The 19,027-nt window shown below is 36.7% G+C and overlaps 1 protein-coding gene across 2 annotated transcripts; it reads right to left on the bottom strand.

Annotated features, from left to right (window-relative positions):
- Window positions 1-2,357: 2,357 nt before the first annotated feature.
- Window positions 2,358-17,771, bottom strand: LOC132143905 (dual specificity mitogen-activated protein kinase kinase 7-like). Of its 2 annotated transcripts, XM_059554529.1 has the most exons (12): window positions 17,611-17,771; window positions 14,186-14,233; window positions 9,017-9,161; window positions 8,859-8,925; window positions 7,865-7,978; window positions 7,059-7,178; window positions 5,389-5,496; window positions 5,085-5,264; window positions 4,877-4,957; window positions 3,845-3,987; window positions 3,715-3,760; window positions 2,358-3,080 (listed from the first exon to the last, which is right to left on the bottom strand). In XM_059554529.1, the coding sequence occupies exons 1-12, from the start codon at window positions 17,732-17,734 to the stop codon at window positions 2,940-2,942; spliced, it is 1,317 nt and encodes a 438-aa protein (XP_059410512.1). In that variant the 5' UTR covers window positions 17,735-17,771; the 3' UTR covers window positions 2,358-2,939. The 2 variants fall into 2 exon arrangements, with proteins under 2 accessions (XP_059410512.1, XP_059410513.1); XM_059554530.1 differs by lacking the exon at window positions 14,186-14,233.
- Between the last annotated feature and the right edge of the window lie 1,256 nt (window positions 17,772-19,027).

The raw sequence follows: 19,027 nt of genomic DNA, 5'->3' as shown, positions 1-19,027 counted from the left end.
GGCGCGTGTGTGTGACCAAAATAAAACCTCAACAGTGAAGGGTGACCCGCTACTGTCTCACAGGAAATTACATTCATGAAGCTGTATGTCCCTCATCCGAGGTCCTCAGAATAACGCCACTGGTTTGAATGAGTTTTATTGATGACACCTTTGGTGTGTAATGCTGCGGTCATATCTATAAGGTCTACTGAGAGAATGACGGACAGACAGACAGACAGACAGGTACCACAGTATCCGTGATGAACATCAACGACCCCAAACAGGAAATCAGTGTTAAGTTGATGGTGAGAGTCCTGTTAGACTCCAAATTCTATTTGGCATCTATAAGGAGTGAAGAAACTATTGGGAGGTAACCAGTTACAGATCATTGCTATAGTATATAGTGTTGGAAAAAACTAAGCATTTAAATTTTCTGATCTTTTGACTGATTTGTCAATCTGATTCAATAGAAAACGAACAGACTTCAAATATTTGCACTAAAATATACAGAATTCCTTGACTAAAAATGTGTTTAATTAACACATTAGCATAAAATATTTAAAGAACTCATGAATTCATCCACCGCAGGACGGACACAGGAGGACAACGGTGCAACGAAGGAAATCTAGCTCAAATATATATAGATATTACCAGCTGGTGTCTTGTTATTTTGTACAAATAACTGGAAGTCATTCTTATTAGTTGCCTACAGTGAGTGGTGATGTTTGTGAGAGTTGGCATAGTGGCGTAGTTTCAAAAACAAACTATTCTGATATAAATATAGATATAGGTCTATATATTTACTTCATTACCTTGCTTGCTTTCTCTTTTCCTTTTAAAGGATCACATCAATGCATTTGGTAAATGTGTAGACATTGCAGTGTTTTATGCATTTGGTTCAGAAAAAGAAAAAAAAGAACAAGAAAAAAAGATTTTCCTTTGGGGAATATAATCATTGACAGCAGCATCTAAAGTAAACAGTAGCAGCAAGATAATAAATAAATATAATAATAGTAATAACAAACAAAGTTTCAAGGATAATGAAAAACAGTAAGATGAAAAACAACATAACCCTAAAAAAAATAAAAATTGGTACATTGGTTTAAAACGATTGAAAGCTTTTATGCAACGTCCAGCTAGCGATCTAGAAAACAACCAACACCTCTCTAAAAATCTATAAGACTTCACTGGAGACTTTCTTTAATACTTTCTATCTTCTTTTCTCCTATTTTCCTCTGCTACGTTCATTGCTCTTTCTTCAGTCCCTTATACAACACCATACTTCCTGTGTCAACATACAGTTACCATCTAAATCGCTCTTTGTGGATTTGTTTAGTCATATTTTCTTACTTCTCACACAGTTTCTCACTCAGTCTAGCAGTGATTTGGCTTTTTAAGGCAGTGAATCTCAAACTCTACAGCTTTGGTTGTGAAAGTCACTGAACATCTTCAGCACGACCAACAAGCAGGAGCTGAAATCCTCTGAGAACAACAGAAAAAAAAAGCGGTTTAAAAAAACAAAAACAAAACTTTGGTTTGCAGGAACTCAAATGCTCATGGGAAAATGAGAACAGTGAAGAGAACGAAGTGATGAACGGTTGTCTGGGTAGATGAGTCGGGTGAATCAGAGCAGAAATGTTCCACTCACAAAATGAGCTGTTTTTTATTCTTGTGGAGGAAACGCTCCGCTCTCACTGCACAAACTCCAACTCCCCGCTTGTCTCTCAACACCACTCTGAGTGACTATGACAACATCTCTCATCTATGCTTTTGGTGACTTGACTGGTGTCTTCCTCGCACTCGAAGACTGAAACACACAGCTAAATCTTGTTAAAATACCCATTTCTAACACTGGTCTTCCTGAGGTGTGCACTGTGTACAACTTTACATATTCTGTGCAAATTTTTTTGTGTTTTATTTAGTGATAGACCGATACATAATTCAATTATTTGGCCATTTGGAGATTATCGCTATTGGCCGTCATCGGTCAATGTGTGTAATTTCTGATTGACTAGCGTAACGGAACTAAACTAATACCGATGACATAATAACAACATTTTCACACAGGTTTTCCTGAACATTTCCCCATTTCATTTATAGTTGTCTCTGCATATTAAATTGGGATACACACTTCATCTTATCGGTCAACCACTAGTTTTATCTTAATATACAACCTTCTCTCTTAGCCAGTATATCTACTTCAATACATGAAATTCCAGACCAAACTAGTTATAACAATCTAAACACCAAGGATTAGAAGCTCTACGACTAAGAATCACTAACGTTACAATTACTGAAATATCTGCTGATGCTTGCTAGCAAAAGAACGCTTCTATAAAACAAAGTTTTTGATATATCACACTGCTATTATCTTGCTAATTGCTATTTCCTTAGATTCGCCTAATGGATTAAACCGTACAAGGAAGTGAAGAGCTAGAACTGATAAATGAATAACACACACACTCACACACCATTGCACAGTGTTGTTCGACTACTCTGTTCGGTCCCTGAGTAAGGGGCTACGGAGGAATTCATGACATGTGGATTTGGATTTTGAAGTGAATGGACTGTACGCTTAGTCTTGCGGCTAACCTTTATATGGCGGTCAGTGATTTGGTGAAACAGTGTGTTACTGTGTGTGCGCGTGTGTCACAGTGACCGTGTTAGACTGCAACCTGTAATGGTCCATCCTGTTCGATGGGTGGATGAGAAGGACAAAAATATTTCAGATTTACATCAAACCTGCCCAGGATTGTCTGTCGATCAGTCAAACTCCCAAATGAACATTCTCTCTTTTGTTTCAGCCATCGCTCAAACAGTCCATTTTCACTCCATCCTGTCTTTCTCATTTACATAATTTATATTTCAAACCTGTCCATCTGTGTCTCTAAATCAACCTCTCACAATCGCCTCATTCTTTCTCTCCCGCCATCTCTCCGTTTCTCTCATTCTCCACCTGGCTACCTGCTGAAGAGAGAGTGGAGCTGGTGATGGTTGAAGCACTGGCTGCTGCGAGGAGACTCTGTGCGCTCCATCACCGTCTGAAACCAGCCCGCCACGTCTACTTCTGACACCTCGTAACGACGGATAAAATTGTGTTCCTATGAAAAAAAAGAGCAATAGAGCAATGATCATAACAGGCTATACAAGATGTTTGATGTTAAAGGGATAGTTCAAACCCTAAGACCTTTGTTTATCTTTGGAACAGAATTTAAGATAATTTTGATGAATTCCGAGAGCTCTCTGAGCCTCCCATAGACCCCAAGGTTCCCTTCACGATCAACGTCCAGAAATGTACTAAAGTATGTAAGGTAACGCATGTACGCAGATATGTAGTTTACATTGTTTATGCTTTCATCAGAACGTAAACAATGTATCCGCATAAGTTGTTCGTGTATGTGATACTCTCCGAAATGGCGACACAGAATAGACGAATTGTTGAATAAAGTTATTATCTTTGTTTTCTTTGCACACAAAAAGTATTCTCGTAGCTTTGTAAAATTACCGTTGAACCCATGATGTCACATGGATTATTTTAACGATGTCCTTGCTATATTTCTGGACCTTGCTTTAGGATCCTTGCTGTCTATGGAAGGCTCAGAGAGCTCTCGGATTTTATAAAAAATATCTTGTGTTTTAAAGATGAATGCAGGCCTTACAGGTTTGGAACGACATGAAGGTGAGTAATTAAATGACAGAATTTAAATTTTTGGTGCATGGTAGATCGAGACTTACAAGCAGCTTGTGGTATTTTGGCCTTTTTCTGTGATCCTTTGTGAGGCTGTGGAGACAGAGAACTCACATATAAACACAGACCGATACTGGTGCTTAAATTTAACGTTTATGTAAATTCATGTGAGTATACCAGTCTTTGACGAAGGACTGAAAGTCAGGGGAAAAGCCCATGCTGAGAGGAAGGACCGGCGGGTCCTCCTGCAGAACTTTGGTGAGGACCTCAAAGTCTGTCTTACAGTTCTTGTAAGGAAACTGTCCCGTGGCTAGCTCCACCTACAGGGGAGGAGGAATAATTACTTACAGTTGCAGAAGTAGATTGTAGCGGTGTAATGATACACGTATTCACAGGTCAAATTCCAAATGGACTAGCTAGGATGTTCCTGTGACAATGGATGTTCGCTGACGTACACCGGCATAAAAAATATACATTTTATATTTTTAAAGGTTTTATATATATTAGTTTTCATATATAGCATATTTAAAAACATTTTAAAATATAAAATGTATGTTTATTTGAAACAGTTATGCTAACAACAATAAAAAGACATTTATGTCAGTAAAACAGCTAAATTAGCTAATCTAAGCTACGAATACGTGTACCGCACATCTAGTAGATTTTATTTTAAAATACAGCTCTTTACTTACATTTAAACTACCGTTCAAAAGTTTGGAGCCTGTATGATTTAAAAAATAAAAAGATTTCAAATAAGTATATTGTGCTCATCAAGGCTGAATTTATTTAATCAAAATTAGACGAAAACCAGAAATATTGCAAAATATAACTTCAATTTAAAATAACTGATTGCAGAGCAGAATTTTTTTTTTATTCCTAGCTAGATAAAAGTATTCATTTCTTTCGTGATCTCAAACTTTTGATAAAAATTTAATAAGAATGATCATAATTAAGAATGATCATTAATTATTGATCACTGCTCCGGGTGTGTGCTCACAGTGTGTGTGTGTGTGTTCACTGCTCTGTGTGTGTGCATTTCGGATGGGTTAAATGCAGAGCACAAATTCTGAGTATGGGTCACCATACTTGGCTGAATGTCACTTCACTTCACTTTTTAATTATAACACCACCTACACAAATCCAACTGTTGGTCAGCAAAGTAATCCAAGTAAAAAAGTGGTGGTTCAACAAAATGTAGGAAGAACTCACCAGAGAAATGCCAAGACTCCAGACGTCAGCTCTGATGTCATAGTCTGGCTTACTGGGGTCTGGAGGGTCTATTCTCTCAGGCTAGAAAAAAAAAAAAACATATGCACGGTGCATAATATTTCACTTAGTAAGATTTATTTATTTTACATTTTTCAAAATCCTGAAACTGTTTGACTCTGAAACTCAAACTCTGGGACCATGTGCTTACCGCCATGTAGGCAGCACATCCAGCGCTGCGAGTCTTGGCCTTAGAATCTACCAGTCGGCCGCTAATGCCAAAATCACACAGTTTGATCTGCCCTTTGGCATCCAACAAGATATTAGATGGCTTCACGTCTCGGTGAATGACACCATGTTTCTCTTTTAGATAAAGCAGAGCCTTTACGATCTACATACAAAAAAGAAGAAGAGCAAGATAAAAAGAGATCTGAGAGGTTGAACTTGGAAACAGACCAATATCTAACGAATAATAGATACTATTCTGAATCAGGTGAATTTTAAGGAAGTCTTACAGCCACGGTCATCTTTCCCAGAATGGCCTCTGGTATAGGCCCCTGGATCCGCTTCTTCAGCTTCTCTGCACACGTCCCCATTAGTTCCATGGCGATAAACACATCAGTCTACAGAAGAAGAGAGACACCATTGAATAATTCAGGTAATTCAATACATTCAGCATAAAGCAGTGGTATTCAATTCAAGTTCAAAAGTTCCAATCTATAAATTTTTTGCAAGCAGTTTTCATTTTTATTTTTGTACTTTGAGGGCCAGTTTGACCAAACAGGGCAAATTAGCGTGAGAGCGCAATATCAAAACAGCACACATGGGAGGGGAGATTTATGTGGATAATTTGCTAACAATGCACAAATTAAAGAACACAGACGCAACATCTCATTTACATTTCAAACAATGCAATATACCAAACACAGTCCAAATTAGAGTAGTCGTAAATAAAGAATAAAGAAATAAAGAAGACACAGTACGTTTTGAATCTAATTATTCACTGGTAGGTCTTTCAGAGTGGCGGTGGAGGGGAGGAATCCAAAGCACATCAACTGGTCACTGGAGTTCCTCAGGGATCGGTTCTTGGACCCCTCCACTTCTCCATATATACTACATCACTGGGTCCCATCATATAGGCACATGGCTACTCCTACCATTGCTATGCTGATGACACACAGCTCTATCTCTCATTTCAACCAGCTGATCCAACGGTAGCTGCATGGATCTCAGGCTGCCTGACGGACATCTTGGCATGGATGAAAAAACATCACCTACAGCAAGACTGAGCTTGTTGTTTTCCCTGCCACTCCAACTCTACAGCATGATTTCACCATCCAGCTAGGTTCTTCTACAATTACCCCATCAACTTCTGTCAGAAATTTTGGTGTAATCTTTGATGACCAGCTGACCTTTAAAGACCACATTGCAAAGACTGCTTGATCTTACAGGTCTGCATTGTACAACATAAGAAAGATCAGGCCTTTTCCAACAGAGCATGCTGCACAACATCTTGTCCAGGCCCTTGTCATTTCTAGGCTGCACTACTGCAATGCTCTTCTGGCTAGACTTCCATCAAGCACAATCAAACCTCTACAAATGATTCAGAATGCAGTGGCACGACTGGTCTTCAACAATCCCAAAAGAGCCCATGTTAGACCTCTCTTTATCTCCTTGCACTGGCAACCAATTGCGGCTTGATCAAGACATTGATGCTTGGATATCGAACAGCCACAGGACCTGCCTACTTCCACTCATTACTACGAATTTACATCCCCTCCAAAAGTCTGAGATCTGCTAGTGAGCGACGTCTCGTGGTAGCATCACAGAGAGGCTTAAAATCACTTCCCAGAACATTCTTGTTTACCATTCTTGGCTGGTGGAATGATCTTCCCACCCCTATGCGGAATGCTGAATCCCTGACAATTTTGAAGCGACAGCTGGAAACTCATCTGTTTCAACGCTACTTGATTTCTTCCTAAATTATTATTTATTCCTTCCTTTTCTAGCTTGTACATATTTGAACAAATGCCTGAAACTTGGTAATACGAGCACTTCCTATGTCTGTTTGCATCTTTAAGAAGAGTCGCTTTATGTAGTGCCCAACTATAAGTCGCTTTGGATAAAAGCATCAGCAAAATGACTAAATTTACATGTAAATGAAGATCATGAGTGTGTTACTCACATTGGTGACTATTGCTCCATAGCACTGAATGATGTACGGACAGTCATGACTCTTCAACACAACATCCAGATCCATGAGGATTCTCTTATTCTCATCTTTATTACCCGTCCTCCTCATTTGCTGTAGGAACAAACATACAAAGGAAACACGCTCACATAAACGCTACTAGAACAACAAAATACAACAGCAGTGATGTAATTAGTAAACAGTAATTACCACTGCCTTAACTGCTGTTTAAATGACTTGGTAATTACAAGGAAAGTTCAAGACGACAAATACATGGATACACAAACGCCTTAATCCAAACATTTGATGCTATAAATTTGAAATAAAATTTGCTTTAGTACAATGACCATGGCACTTATTTTAACATTTGATATCAAACCTACTATTTAAAGGGGTTTAAAATTTACTTTATTCTGTGAAACAAACCAAGATAATCTGAAGAATTTTAGTATATTATTTTTTTTTAAAGTCAATAGGACACAAAACTGTTTGGTAACCAACATCCTTAAAAATATATTTGTCTTTGTTCCACAGAAGAATTTTTGTCATACAGGTTTGGAATGACATGAGGGAGAAAATGATTTCATGTTTTGGGTGAACTATCCCTTTAAATCTGAGTATTAAAATATACGGTTGATTTTATAATTTAGGAATGGGGTCTCTTGCATGATATTCATCATATTTAGGGGTTGCTGATCAAAGGTTTTTAAAACCCTGGTCCTATCAAAAAAAAAAAAAAGAAATAACGAAATATTGTCAGAGAAAACAGACTGAGCAGAGAAACCAGGAGCTGAACCGACCTTGACTGCGATGACATGGCAAGTCGTCTTAAAGCGAACTTTAAACACCTGTCCACAGGTGCCACTGCCGATCTCCCCCTCACTGATCAGGTCTGTCACCTCTGCAGGGTAACGCTGAAGAATACACAAAAACACACACACACACAGAAGAGCTCAGATTCTTTTACCACATTCAATACCTAAAGAATATGGGACAGTTTTACTAACAGCTTGCGCCAGCGCAAACCGTCTTTTGGCGTTAAATTGGTACTGTCAGGTTTTACTAAAGATGCGCAGTAACGAATTAATGCTGAAAAGTCGTGGACACAGTTTTTTTTGCATCTGACCTTACTGAATATAAATTTTTTAAGAGCTCCCCTTTCAGACTCAAAAGTGATGGGAGGAGAGTATTCAAATTAATCGTGCAACGCATTTTACAAACATTCACGCTCATCAAATTACTGGCATTTGTGTCATTATTTAACGTCCCAAAAATAGCATGTCTTCAAATATTTTGCACTTGAAATGGCTGTATTTTAGAGATAGAGATGCAGTTAGAGGCATCTCAGAGATCAGAGAGCGTATGGTAGCAGGGAGAGGATATTTCCCACAAAATTTGTTTTACTTTGAATGCCAGAAGAACATATTATCTGAACATATCGTTTGCCAACCCGTGTTATTTTTAATTTGCTTCAGGAAGTAAAAGACTAATTTGAACCCTCAACTAGAAGTCATGCAATACCAGCTCTATCAAAACATTAAGCAAACCTATATTTTTTGGCTTTTTGGCGTATTGTGGCTTTTTTGTTTCTTTATTCATGATTACGCTAATATGCGCTGCCCTTGGTACATTGCATTGGCCGATATGTTAAATGAGACGTTGCATCTGTGTTCTTTGATTTATATATTGTTAGTAAATCACCCGCAGAAAAATCCCTTTGGCACGGTTCTGGAATTGTGCTCTGGTACTAATTTGTCCTGTTTAGTAAAACTGAACCTCTGACTGAGGACTCACCTGTCCCTCAATCTTCAGATAACCTGTTTGTTTCATGATTTCCTGCAGCTTCTGATCAATTTCAGCACTGAATATAGAGAATAAACCGATTAACACACCAAGACTGTTATATATAATGGAAACTCTGCAAACTACACTATGCTGTGAGTGTGACGTACTTCTCCAGGCTCTTCTGTAGGCTGTAGGGTGGGGTGGGAAGTGTAAGCATTTGTCGGGGTCTGCTAGGGTACGAGGGGTGTTGAGGAGAGCTTTCTGAGGAAGACGAGCGACTTCCTCCATCATTGGCCAATGGTAACTGTAGAGCTGTAAAGAAAGACAAGAAGGTAGGAAGAAGTCAGACTCAGAGAAAGGAAGCCAGTGATCATCAATGCATACTCATTACTGAGACAAATGTTAATGAATGTTCAAGGACCCTAAATTAAGATCCACAGATATGAAGGTCTAGAATATGACAGCTGATCCGGATTCAATATGAGATCTATTTTTCCCCTCATACTACAGTAGGCTACTCAGAATTGTGGGTAACGTGTAATAAAAAAGTGCCACAATGAAACATTATCCTAAATCTCTTTTTTCATTTTCCTTACTGATAAAAGTATAATATAAAAAAATACAAAAAGATTTGTTTTTTAAAACAATTATTGTTTTTACTTTTATTCCATACAATAACAAAAATAAAATCAATTATTTATCTAAAATATTATTATTATTATTAATAAAAGAAAACAATAAAATAGTTTATGATAATAATTAAAACCAACAATCATTATCATTATTAGTTGTTGTTGTAATATATTTATATCATCTCCTATAACACAGATTTATGTTATAATAATAATAATAAAAAAGTAATAATAATGCTAACTAAAAGTATTACTAGTAATCTCTTGAAATATAACCTAGACATTACTTAACAGTTTTTGTGAAATTCACTTCATTATAGCAGTGAGTTGTGGAGCTCATTTTGTGCGAATGTTTACTTGCTGTCTAAAGTTTCAAAGAAACCCATTTTACCTGAGGAATCAGTCAAATAAAAACCGTAATAAAAGTCCAAGTCATGCAAAGATAAGACACACACACACACACACACACAGACAGAAATGACAGGGGCTGCCAAACAGTGAAAACCAGCAATTGGAGTTAGTGTTAGCATTCCCAGCATGCACCGGGACAAGCAGAAGTCACCACAGGGTGACATTTGACATTCACTCATCAAACCGTGCAAAACTAAACATTTGACAGACTTTCTATATGTTGTTTGAGCATAGAAACAACACTGCTCTTTTTCAGGAGAAACGGATAACAGTCTAACTTCTGTTTTCTCCTCAGGAAAACCTGTTAATGGGAGAGAATCAGTTAGCTTGGGTTAGTCATTGAGGTCAAGCAGTTTGGTGCAGAAACACCTGCTGAACACACAAACAGCCTACATGGCCGTAATCCACTTCTGTGCAGAAAACAGAGCCGAAGCAGTCTCTTCCAGAAAGAACGGAAAGAGAGCTGAGAGACAGGAGACGTCAGACAAGCTCAAACCCAAGTTACAGTTGAACACAGAACACACTGTCAAGTCCCGCCATAACCTTGTGTTTGTGTGTGGATGTGTTCGCTCACAGTCGGGCCGTGCAGTTATAGCCACAACATGCACAATGTCTGATCTTCCAACAAAACACTTCATCCTCCACACACTATCACGACACAAGCACACGCTTGCTGCTCCCTCTTCATGTTGAGGTGGAAAAGAGAATTAATGAAAAAAGGGATATTTTAATATTGACAAAGTGAACAAGCAAGTAAGATGAAGGATGGAGAATGGTTGTGTTCCCTAAACAAACATCATGCATTTAATGAAATTATGAAAATGTTCACGTTAAGTGAGATTAATGACAGAAAGCTGTATGAAATTAAACCAGCATGAAATAAAAACTGAATCCATTTACTTTCTTAATCCACTTTTCAGGATTTATTTTTGGATTTAAGGTTGGATCGGTGCCAAATGTTCGGCTTATGATAGGGGTGTAACAGTATGTGTATTCGTACTGGACCGTTTCGGTACAGGGCTTTCGGTACGGTGCACGTGTGTACCAAATGCAATATTTTGTATGCGGAACATAAGTACATTTTCGTGTTTCCAAACGAACATATTAAGTGGCGGAAGTCTCCGCGTTCAGCACAATCGGTGACACACTGGCTGCGTGGCGTGAGCGTGGCGTTTCTGCTGCGTGTCAGTTGTGTGACGGCTGCTTTGCGTTTTCTGTGTCTATACACACCAGAATCGTGCCTGACGCGGCGCAGACCTTTGCTCTTAATTCCGATTGGCCCAACGCAATAAACGATTTTTTTTAATTATGAGCAGGCCTACAAGCGGTGATTGGTAATGCTGCACTGTAATCATAGTCATTTATTTATATTTTTCATTATATGATATTGGTTTGAGACAGAGTATTTTATTTAGTAGAGAACTTTGCAGCAGTATTATTTTTATTATTACTTATTTCTTATTCTTTTTTTATTTTATATATATATTATTAAAAAGTACTTAAAAAAAAAAGTGTAAACAAATTGTTAAAAAAAGTTTATAGTAATAAACAACCTGCAGTTTAATGTTTGCATTTCTTTCCCTTACTGTACCGAAAATGAACCGAACCGTGACTTTAAAACCGAGTTACGTACCGAACCGTGATTTTTGCATACCGTTACACCCCTAGCTTATAATAACCTTATAACAGCCTTGGAGGCTAATATGGCTGTCAACAGATTCAATCATTCAGAGTTATTTCATATTCAAAGTTAATATGCTTAAGTTTGGCTATTTATCAGAAAGAAATTAACTCTATTATTCACCAAGGATGCTTTATATTGATCAAAAGTTACAGTGAATACATTTTTAATGATACAAAAGGTGCATTTTTATCATTTTTATAATGTATTTATAATCCATATTAAACAGCACAAGTTTTAAACATTGGTAATAATAATAACTATTTCTTGAGCAGCAAGTAAGCATATTAAAATGATTTCTGAAAGATCATGTGACAGTGAAGAATGATAATGACTGAATAAAATTCAGCTTTGCAATCACAGGAATAAATTACACTTAAATACAGTAAAAACAGAAAGGTGTTTACAGAAAACAATCATTTTAAACTGTAGGCCTAATAAAATGACTTTTACTGTATTTTTGATCAAATAAATGCAGCCTTGGTGAACATAAACTTCTTATGAAAACAATTAAGATACAAAATTAGGATACAGCATTTTACTTTGATACCACAGCGCAACATTAGTATTAACTATTATATATTTTTATATTTAATCTCCATACCATATCCAAACACATACATAGCAGCCTGTCATATAAAAACTGCTTGCCACATCCAGTCAATTACTGATAAATACAAACCCCCTTAAACACACAGTTTCATTCCATATTGTGAAAGTAAAAAGGGAAACAAATGTAATTTCATGTCGACTTTTTGAAAAAGAGAGAAAGAGAAGAAGAATGAGAGGTGGTTGAATTTTAAAAATAAAGAATGACTGAGAAAGACAAGAGAGCAAACCTCTGTTTGCAGAGTAGGGCTGGACGATTAACCGAAGTAATCAAAGTAATCGAAACCGAAATTCAGAACCTTTAACCGAGGTAATTTTCCCATGTCGGTTATTTCGGATGAAGGCGGATGAGCTCGACGAGCAGTACCATTTCTGTCTCATCTTTAACCTCGTGCATGCGCTGTTGACAGCCGTGCACCCCGTCCGCGTGCAGGCACTTTTTGAGACCGCGTGGACGGATGCGAGGCTGTCCGCGATCCCTCTTGATGACGAAAATTACATCATGCGGACGGTGCGCGGATGTGGACGGTCAAATTATACTTTGGCCTTTATCAGTGGCGCACGAGATGCGATGACAATATAAGTGTCATTGAATTATGTTTTTGTTAACCTATACAGTTGAAGCAACTAGATGCAGTGCTGCTGCGATGCCCATTCAAAATATTGCGGAAAAAAAGAATGTGGAGAAGATCTTGTTTAGGTCAAAACTGAAACCAAGCCATTCACACAGAACGCATATTTCATGCATTTTCTAGAGGGACATCATCTATCACCGTTGCACTCGCGTCTAGCACAACAGAGCCGCATGTTTAGAAAAACATTAGTTTTCTTCAAAAACATATCTCGAGACTTTATGTTGGGTTTTCCCCCATCCTACTGCATCTTGTGTTTAAATGAAAAAATGTACTCTGTGTGATTGGCTTCCACCAGTTTGTATTAAACTATGCATGCACATATGATGCTTTTGTTTATAGTTATTTAAGCTACTTAATTGTAATTGGTTTATAAACATTATTTTAAATATTATGCACTTTTTTTTTCCAGTCATATTTTCTTATGCTTTGAATAAACGTGCATTAGTAATATTTTGCCCACTGCACACTCTTGTGGCCTCAGAGGAGAAGCCAAAAGCTTTTCTTGACCCTAACTAAAATTATGCATTTTAAATTTGAATATAATTAGATTTTTGATAATATTTAATTGCAAATTCAAATTTAGTTTTTCAGCCATTTTGACAGCCCTAGTTCGCGCAGCTGCATTGTGGCACGAACACTCATATAAACAGAAGATCGCGCACAGAGGAACACAGAAAGTAGTTGTCAGCGCTGTCCTGTGATTTATCACTAAAGTAGCTTAGAATCTCAAAACATATTATAGCATATTTTTCTACTTTTGAAGGAACTAGGCTATTTACAACCCACAGCTTCACAATAATATAGAGAAGGTATGACTAATTCACACACGCAATCTCTCATACTGGTACTGTGCTAATTTATCTTTATTTATCTCTTACACTGAGCAATAATCTGTAAGAAATGCTACGAACATAGTGAGCTATGATGTCAGATCGCTCTTTCAATAGGAAAAAAATATCTCACCTTTAATAGTCAATCATATTTACAGTACAAACCTTGTCAGTCAACTATGAGGGCTAAAAAACAAAACCGAAACAAAATAATCGTTCATTAATCGTAATCGAGGTAAAATGTTAAATTAATCAAGGTTTGATTAAGATTGATCAAGATTTTAGGCCATAATCGTTCAGCCCTAATGCAGAGGGTGATGTAGTGCATGTAAATAGAGAGAGACAGAGAGAGAGAGACACAGAGAGAGAGAGTGAGCAACAGAGAGAGAGAGAGAGACACAGAGAGAGAGAGTGAGAAACAGAGAGAGAGAGAGAGACACAGAGAGAGAGAGTGAGAAACAGAGAGAGAGAGAAACAGAGAGAGGGTGATGTAGCGTGATGATGATGATGATGATGATGATGATGATGATGGTGGTACCTGCGCGCTGAGAGGGGGCTGGAGCTGGACTGAGCTGGATCACGATGACTAGATACAGAGGAGAGAAAATACACACACACTCATTACTAAAAGCCCACACACACCTCCAGAAATCACTGCGTCCGTCTCTTCAAACGTTTTGATTCACCTTCAGCACGATCACACTCCACCTAGCCTGAATAATACTGACACCATCTACAAAAATAAACACGCGTCCAGCTAAGGACAGAATATGATACAGAAAAAATCTGTTCATTCAGCTGAATACTTAAATACAATAATATTTGTTATACATGAGAAACCACTACATTTTTAGAAGCTGAAACTATGATCAGTTAAAGGGAAAGCTCACCCAAAAATATATTTGTAATATATATATATATTCTGGGATTTGATGATAATGACATTTAAACAATATTTTGCTTTTCCGCAGGAGAAACCAAGTCACATAGTTTTGGAACAGCGTGAGGGTGTGTGAATTATGCCAGAATTGTTACTATACTTTTAAATTGATCATGAAACAACTAAATAAATAAATACTAAATAACTAAAATAAAAGACATATTATTTAGTCAAATAAATTACTAAATAATAAAAAATTAAAGTCGAACACAGATACACTCAAAAACTCGCATACACAACAATAAGGCTAAAACTAATTCTCAGATCAAATAAAAGCCAATCTCACACAATCTAGTTCATCCTAAAAAGTTACGTATGTGAGTAAATGCATAAATTAAATGTTTATCATATAAAAGATTGAGTCTCTTCGGAAGGTTTGGATTAAACTACTCAACTGAGATTGAGGAATATTAATTTGAGATGAATTTTTTCATCCCTTTGTGAACATCTGAAGGCGTCAGAGCCTTTCAATGGAGTGATAGAGATTTTTCAGATTTTGTTAAAAAAAAATCTTCATTTTTGTTCTGAAGATGAACACGTGTCTTCTTGAAACAACATTAGGGTTAGTAAACGAATAACAATTTTCATTCTGGATCGAAAAATCTTTTAAAAACTAACTTCTAATGTCTTCTAATCTAAACACATTCAGCAATAACAGTTTAATTCTCAGATCTTACACTTTTCACTGATGAAATAGTAATAAAATGATGTTTCGTGTTATTAGATATATTTATTTATTTATTTATTATTTCCTGCTCATTTACCATGTCCAATGTGAATAATGGATAAGTAATCAGCTTGCACATGTTGTCTACTGGTTTCAATCACAGTCCACAAGCATGTAACAAAATCCAAATGCTCAAATAAAAGAGGAAAATACTGACAATCTGAAAGTGTTTTTGATCAGGGTAAAAAAGAGCCAACACTAGACAGAAACTGACACAAACTCTGAGCATCCAGGAACGTAATGCACTGGGACATCAGCACATCACTTCAAACACACGGTTAGTGTGTGGAGGAGGTTTGAGAACAGACCTTACACTTCACTCATGCAACCCCTATCTACTACATATAGACTTGTGCCAGTATTCGGTAATGCGATATATTGCGGTGATTAATATGCACGATATTGTTATCGTGGGCACTTCTAAATACCGTGAATAAATATACATTTCAAATTATTCAGAATTTGGAATGCACTTTAAGAATAGAATTCCCATCAGCTGCTTAAAATGCACAACACCACTGTATGCTGCTTGAAAGAGGCATGCGCTCTGATGTAAACAAGCACGCATGAGAAGCACATGGAGGAACATGTGAGAGACGCGCTGAAAGAAAGCAAATTCACTCTCTGACAGCAGATGGCGCTAAAATGCAGCCCTTACCCCGTAAACACAGTAAATAAAGCAGCTGTTACTGTCCAAACCATATTTTAAAAAATTTTAATAACCATTCAGATTTGTGTTTTCCCTATGGTGTTTATTACAATTACTTAAAATGCTATTTATCTTCAAACATTCATTTTTTTTTTTTTATCTGGACTACAAATGCCCTAGATATTGTTTGAAAGTGTTTTGATCATTTATTGTTCATTCACACTTTACATTATGGCTTCATTAGTTAACATAAACTGCCAATGAAAAAATTATTCTGAACATTCATTAATCTTAGGTATTCCAATATTTAATAACACATTGTTAAAATTGAAAGTTGCAACTGTGTTATTTAATGAGCTAACATGAACTAAGACTTGTATTTTTTAAATATTAATAACTTCTATAGTAAATGTAGCTATTGCTCATTGTTTAGCTGTGCATTTATTGAATGAGCACAATGCGATGTCCGAACTGTTTACACTATATTTTATGTATTGCACTGTATTTTATGTAAAATCATTAAATAGTCTTAAATTCATTTTAAATTTTAAATCATTTTCATTTTCAAGTTCTTAAATTGCTTGTTTTATTTTTGTGATTATTTTTCTTCATGACTTTTTTTTTTACTTTCTTTTTGAATTACCATTGTGTACGAAATGTGCTATATAAATAAACTTGCCTTGCCTTGAATGTTAATGCATTAACTAAGGTTAACTAATGAGGTCTTATTGTAAAGTGATACCTATTGGTCTTTATAGTTCTTTTGCACTTTAATGTGTAAAACATTTAACTTTTATATATTTTTCTGTATTTCTTTATTGTTTTAAATGTTTAGTTATTTTTGTTATAAGAAAAAATGTTAACCTGTTATACTGTATTATGACCATGTATTATTTTTTTAAAATCCAATACCGTGATAATACCGTATACCGTGATAAAAGCATTATCAATTAACTGCAACAGGAAAATTTGATACCGCCATATCCCTATACAATTAATGCTAAAATACTTTCAATGACAATGACCCCTTCATCACGGTCACTACAACGTGGCCATGATGTCAAGACAGTCTTCTTAAGGGACAAAAAGCTTAAGACATTAAATTATAAAGGATAAGAAAAAGAATCATTCATTTTCTCTAAATACACACTACTGACAGTCTCAGAGAAAACCAAACCAGCAATTCACAACAATACAAGTCTGTCATGACTTATGATTTTTACAAAAAATAAACACCAACAGCCTTCTTAATGAAAACATTCCCACACGAAGACTGACACTGTGTGAGAACAGAAGTGGAAAAACGTACAGACACACAGAGAGATGTGAGAATCAGACACATACTAATAATATGTGATTATCAGGGCCTGCTAAACACTGCTAACTAGCCGCCAGGCTAACACTAGTGAGCCGACTGACAGATCTTTTTATTATTTATTTATTTACTTTAAAGAACACATCTCTAGTGAACAATCTGGGGCACAAACCCCGATAAACAAAACCCCAGACCTTTAACAAAGAACCACGAGAGTCAGTGTGAGTGAAGTGTCAGGATTTGATCGGTTTGTTTGTTTATATCATATAGAGTGTGTGTTTCATCCCTCCGTCATTACGACAAATCACTCGTTCGCTCTCTCACACACTCACTTGGCCTCGGACGCGTCCGCTGCGGGCTCATGTCGATGCTCAGGTCGATTCGTTTGAGGGCTTCTTTATTTTCCTGCTTGAGTTTCTGCTCGATTCGGGAGAGCCTCTGCTCCAGCGACGACATCTTGAAAACTTCAGCAGCACCATCGAGCACCGCGACTCACTGCCCTCTAGCGGCGACTGAGGGAAACACAGCGCCTTCACTGCCCTCTAGCGGCCAATGACATTTTTTTTGAAAGAAACTTTATATTTCGTTCATTCGTTTTTTGATTTAATATTTAAAGTAGGAAAACGAGAAATCGGCTGCTTTTTCGCCCCCCCCCCCCCCAAAAAAAAACGAGAATTCAGCTTAATTTTTTCCATCCTCAGAGAAGACAACAACAGAGCAGTGGAGTTATTGATTTATTTAATGTATTTTGCTGCTGCCAAACACATCTAAAATAAACATGCGATTTATTTCCCAGCTGTTTACCTTCACAGACATAACCGACTGTTTTTGTAACTCGTGTGTTTTTAACGTAAACTTGTGTGTGAATAAAAACTTAGTTTAGTATAACCAGAACCAATCAGAACCAAATCGGATGTTTTTCAGCAGGTCCAAGCTGTATATTGATGCAGCTCTCTTTTCGAAAAGGGGGCGGGGAACCGCAGCTCATTTGCATTTAAAGAAACAGGCCCGAAAAGCAGGGTGTTTCTGCTTCCACTCGAAATATCCATTTTCAAAATGATATAATAAATGATTTGTGGGGTATTTTCTTGAGCTGAAACGTCACAGACACATTCTGGGGACACCAGACTTATATTACATATTGTAAATAGGGGCATAACATGACTCCTTCAAAGGGACTTTGATACAAAAGTGGTCTTATAAAGTATTGCTGATGACCGTAGATAGGAGTCATTGCAGTCTTGTGAAAAGTCTCTATCAATGTTTTTAATGTATTTATTTTGATGTATTCTATAATATATACAATTTTTATTATATATATTATTACTGTTCCTGAATTTGTATTGATGTTTAGACAATATTATTAGTAAAACAGCACCACCTGCCCCTAGCGGTCACTAAACGTAACAACATTAATTAGCGGAGCAAGTTCTTGTTTTGACAGGAAAAAAAAGTGCCTTGTTTAATTTGGGTAAGTCTGTAAAAATGTATAGACAACACCACAAAACACACACGTGGTCATCTCAACAACAGCTTTATAAATACAATGTTGATGAATTGTATAATGGTACAGGACATGCATTAGTCCGCAGACAATTTATCATTTGAGGAAAAAAAAGGAGGAAAAGTTTTGTCGTTTCATGATACATAAGTCTTTAATTTACAAATATTTTATGTATATTTTTAGCAATTTTGCTATTCACAGTGTGTGTGAGAGTATGAGCTTTTTTATGTGTGTGTGTTTGTGTA

The sequence above is a fragment of the Carassius carassius genome, chromosome 7 (assembly GCF_963082965.1).
Source record: "Carassius carassius chromosome 7, fCarCar2.1, whole genome shotgun sequence".
Lineage (NCBI taxonomy): Eukaryota > Metazoa > Chordata > Actinopteri > Cypriniformes > Cyprinidae > Carassius > Carassius carassius.
The sequence above is the reverse complement of the archived record's forward strand: the minus strand, read 5'-3'. Positions and strand labels throughout refer to the sequence as shown.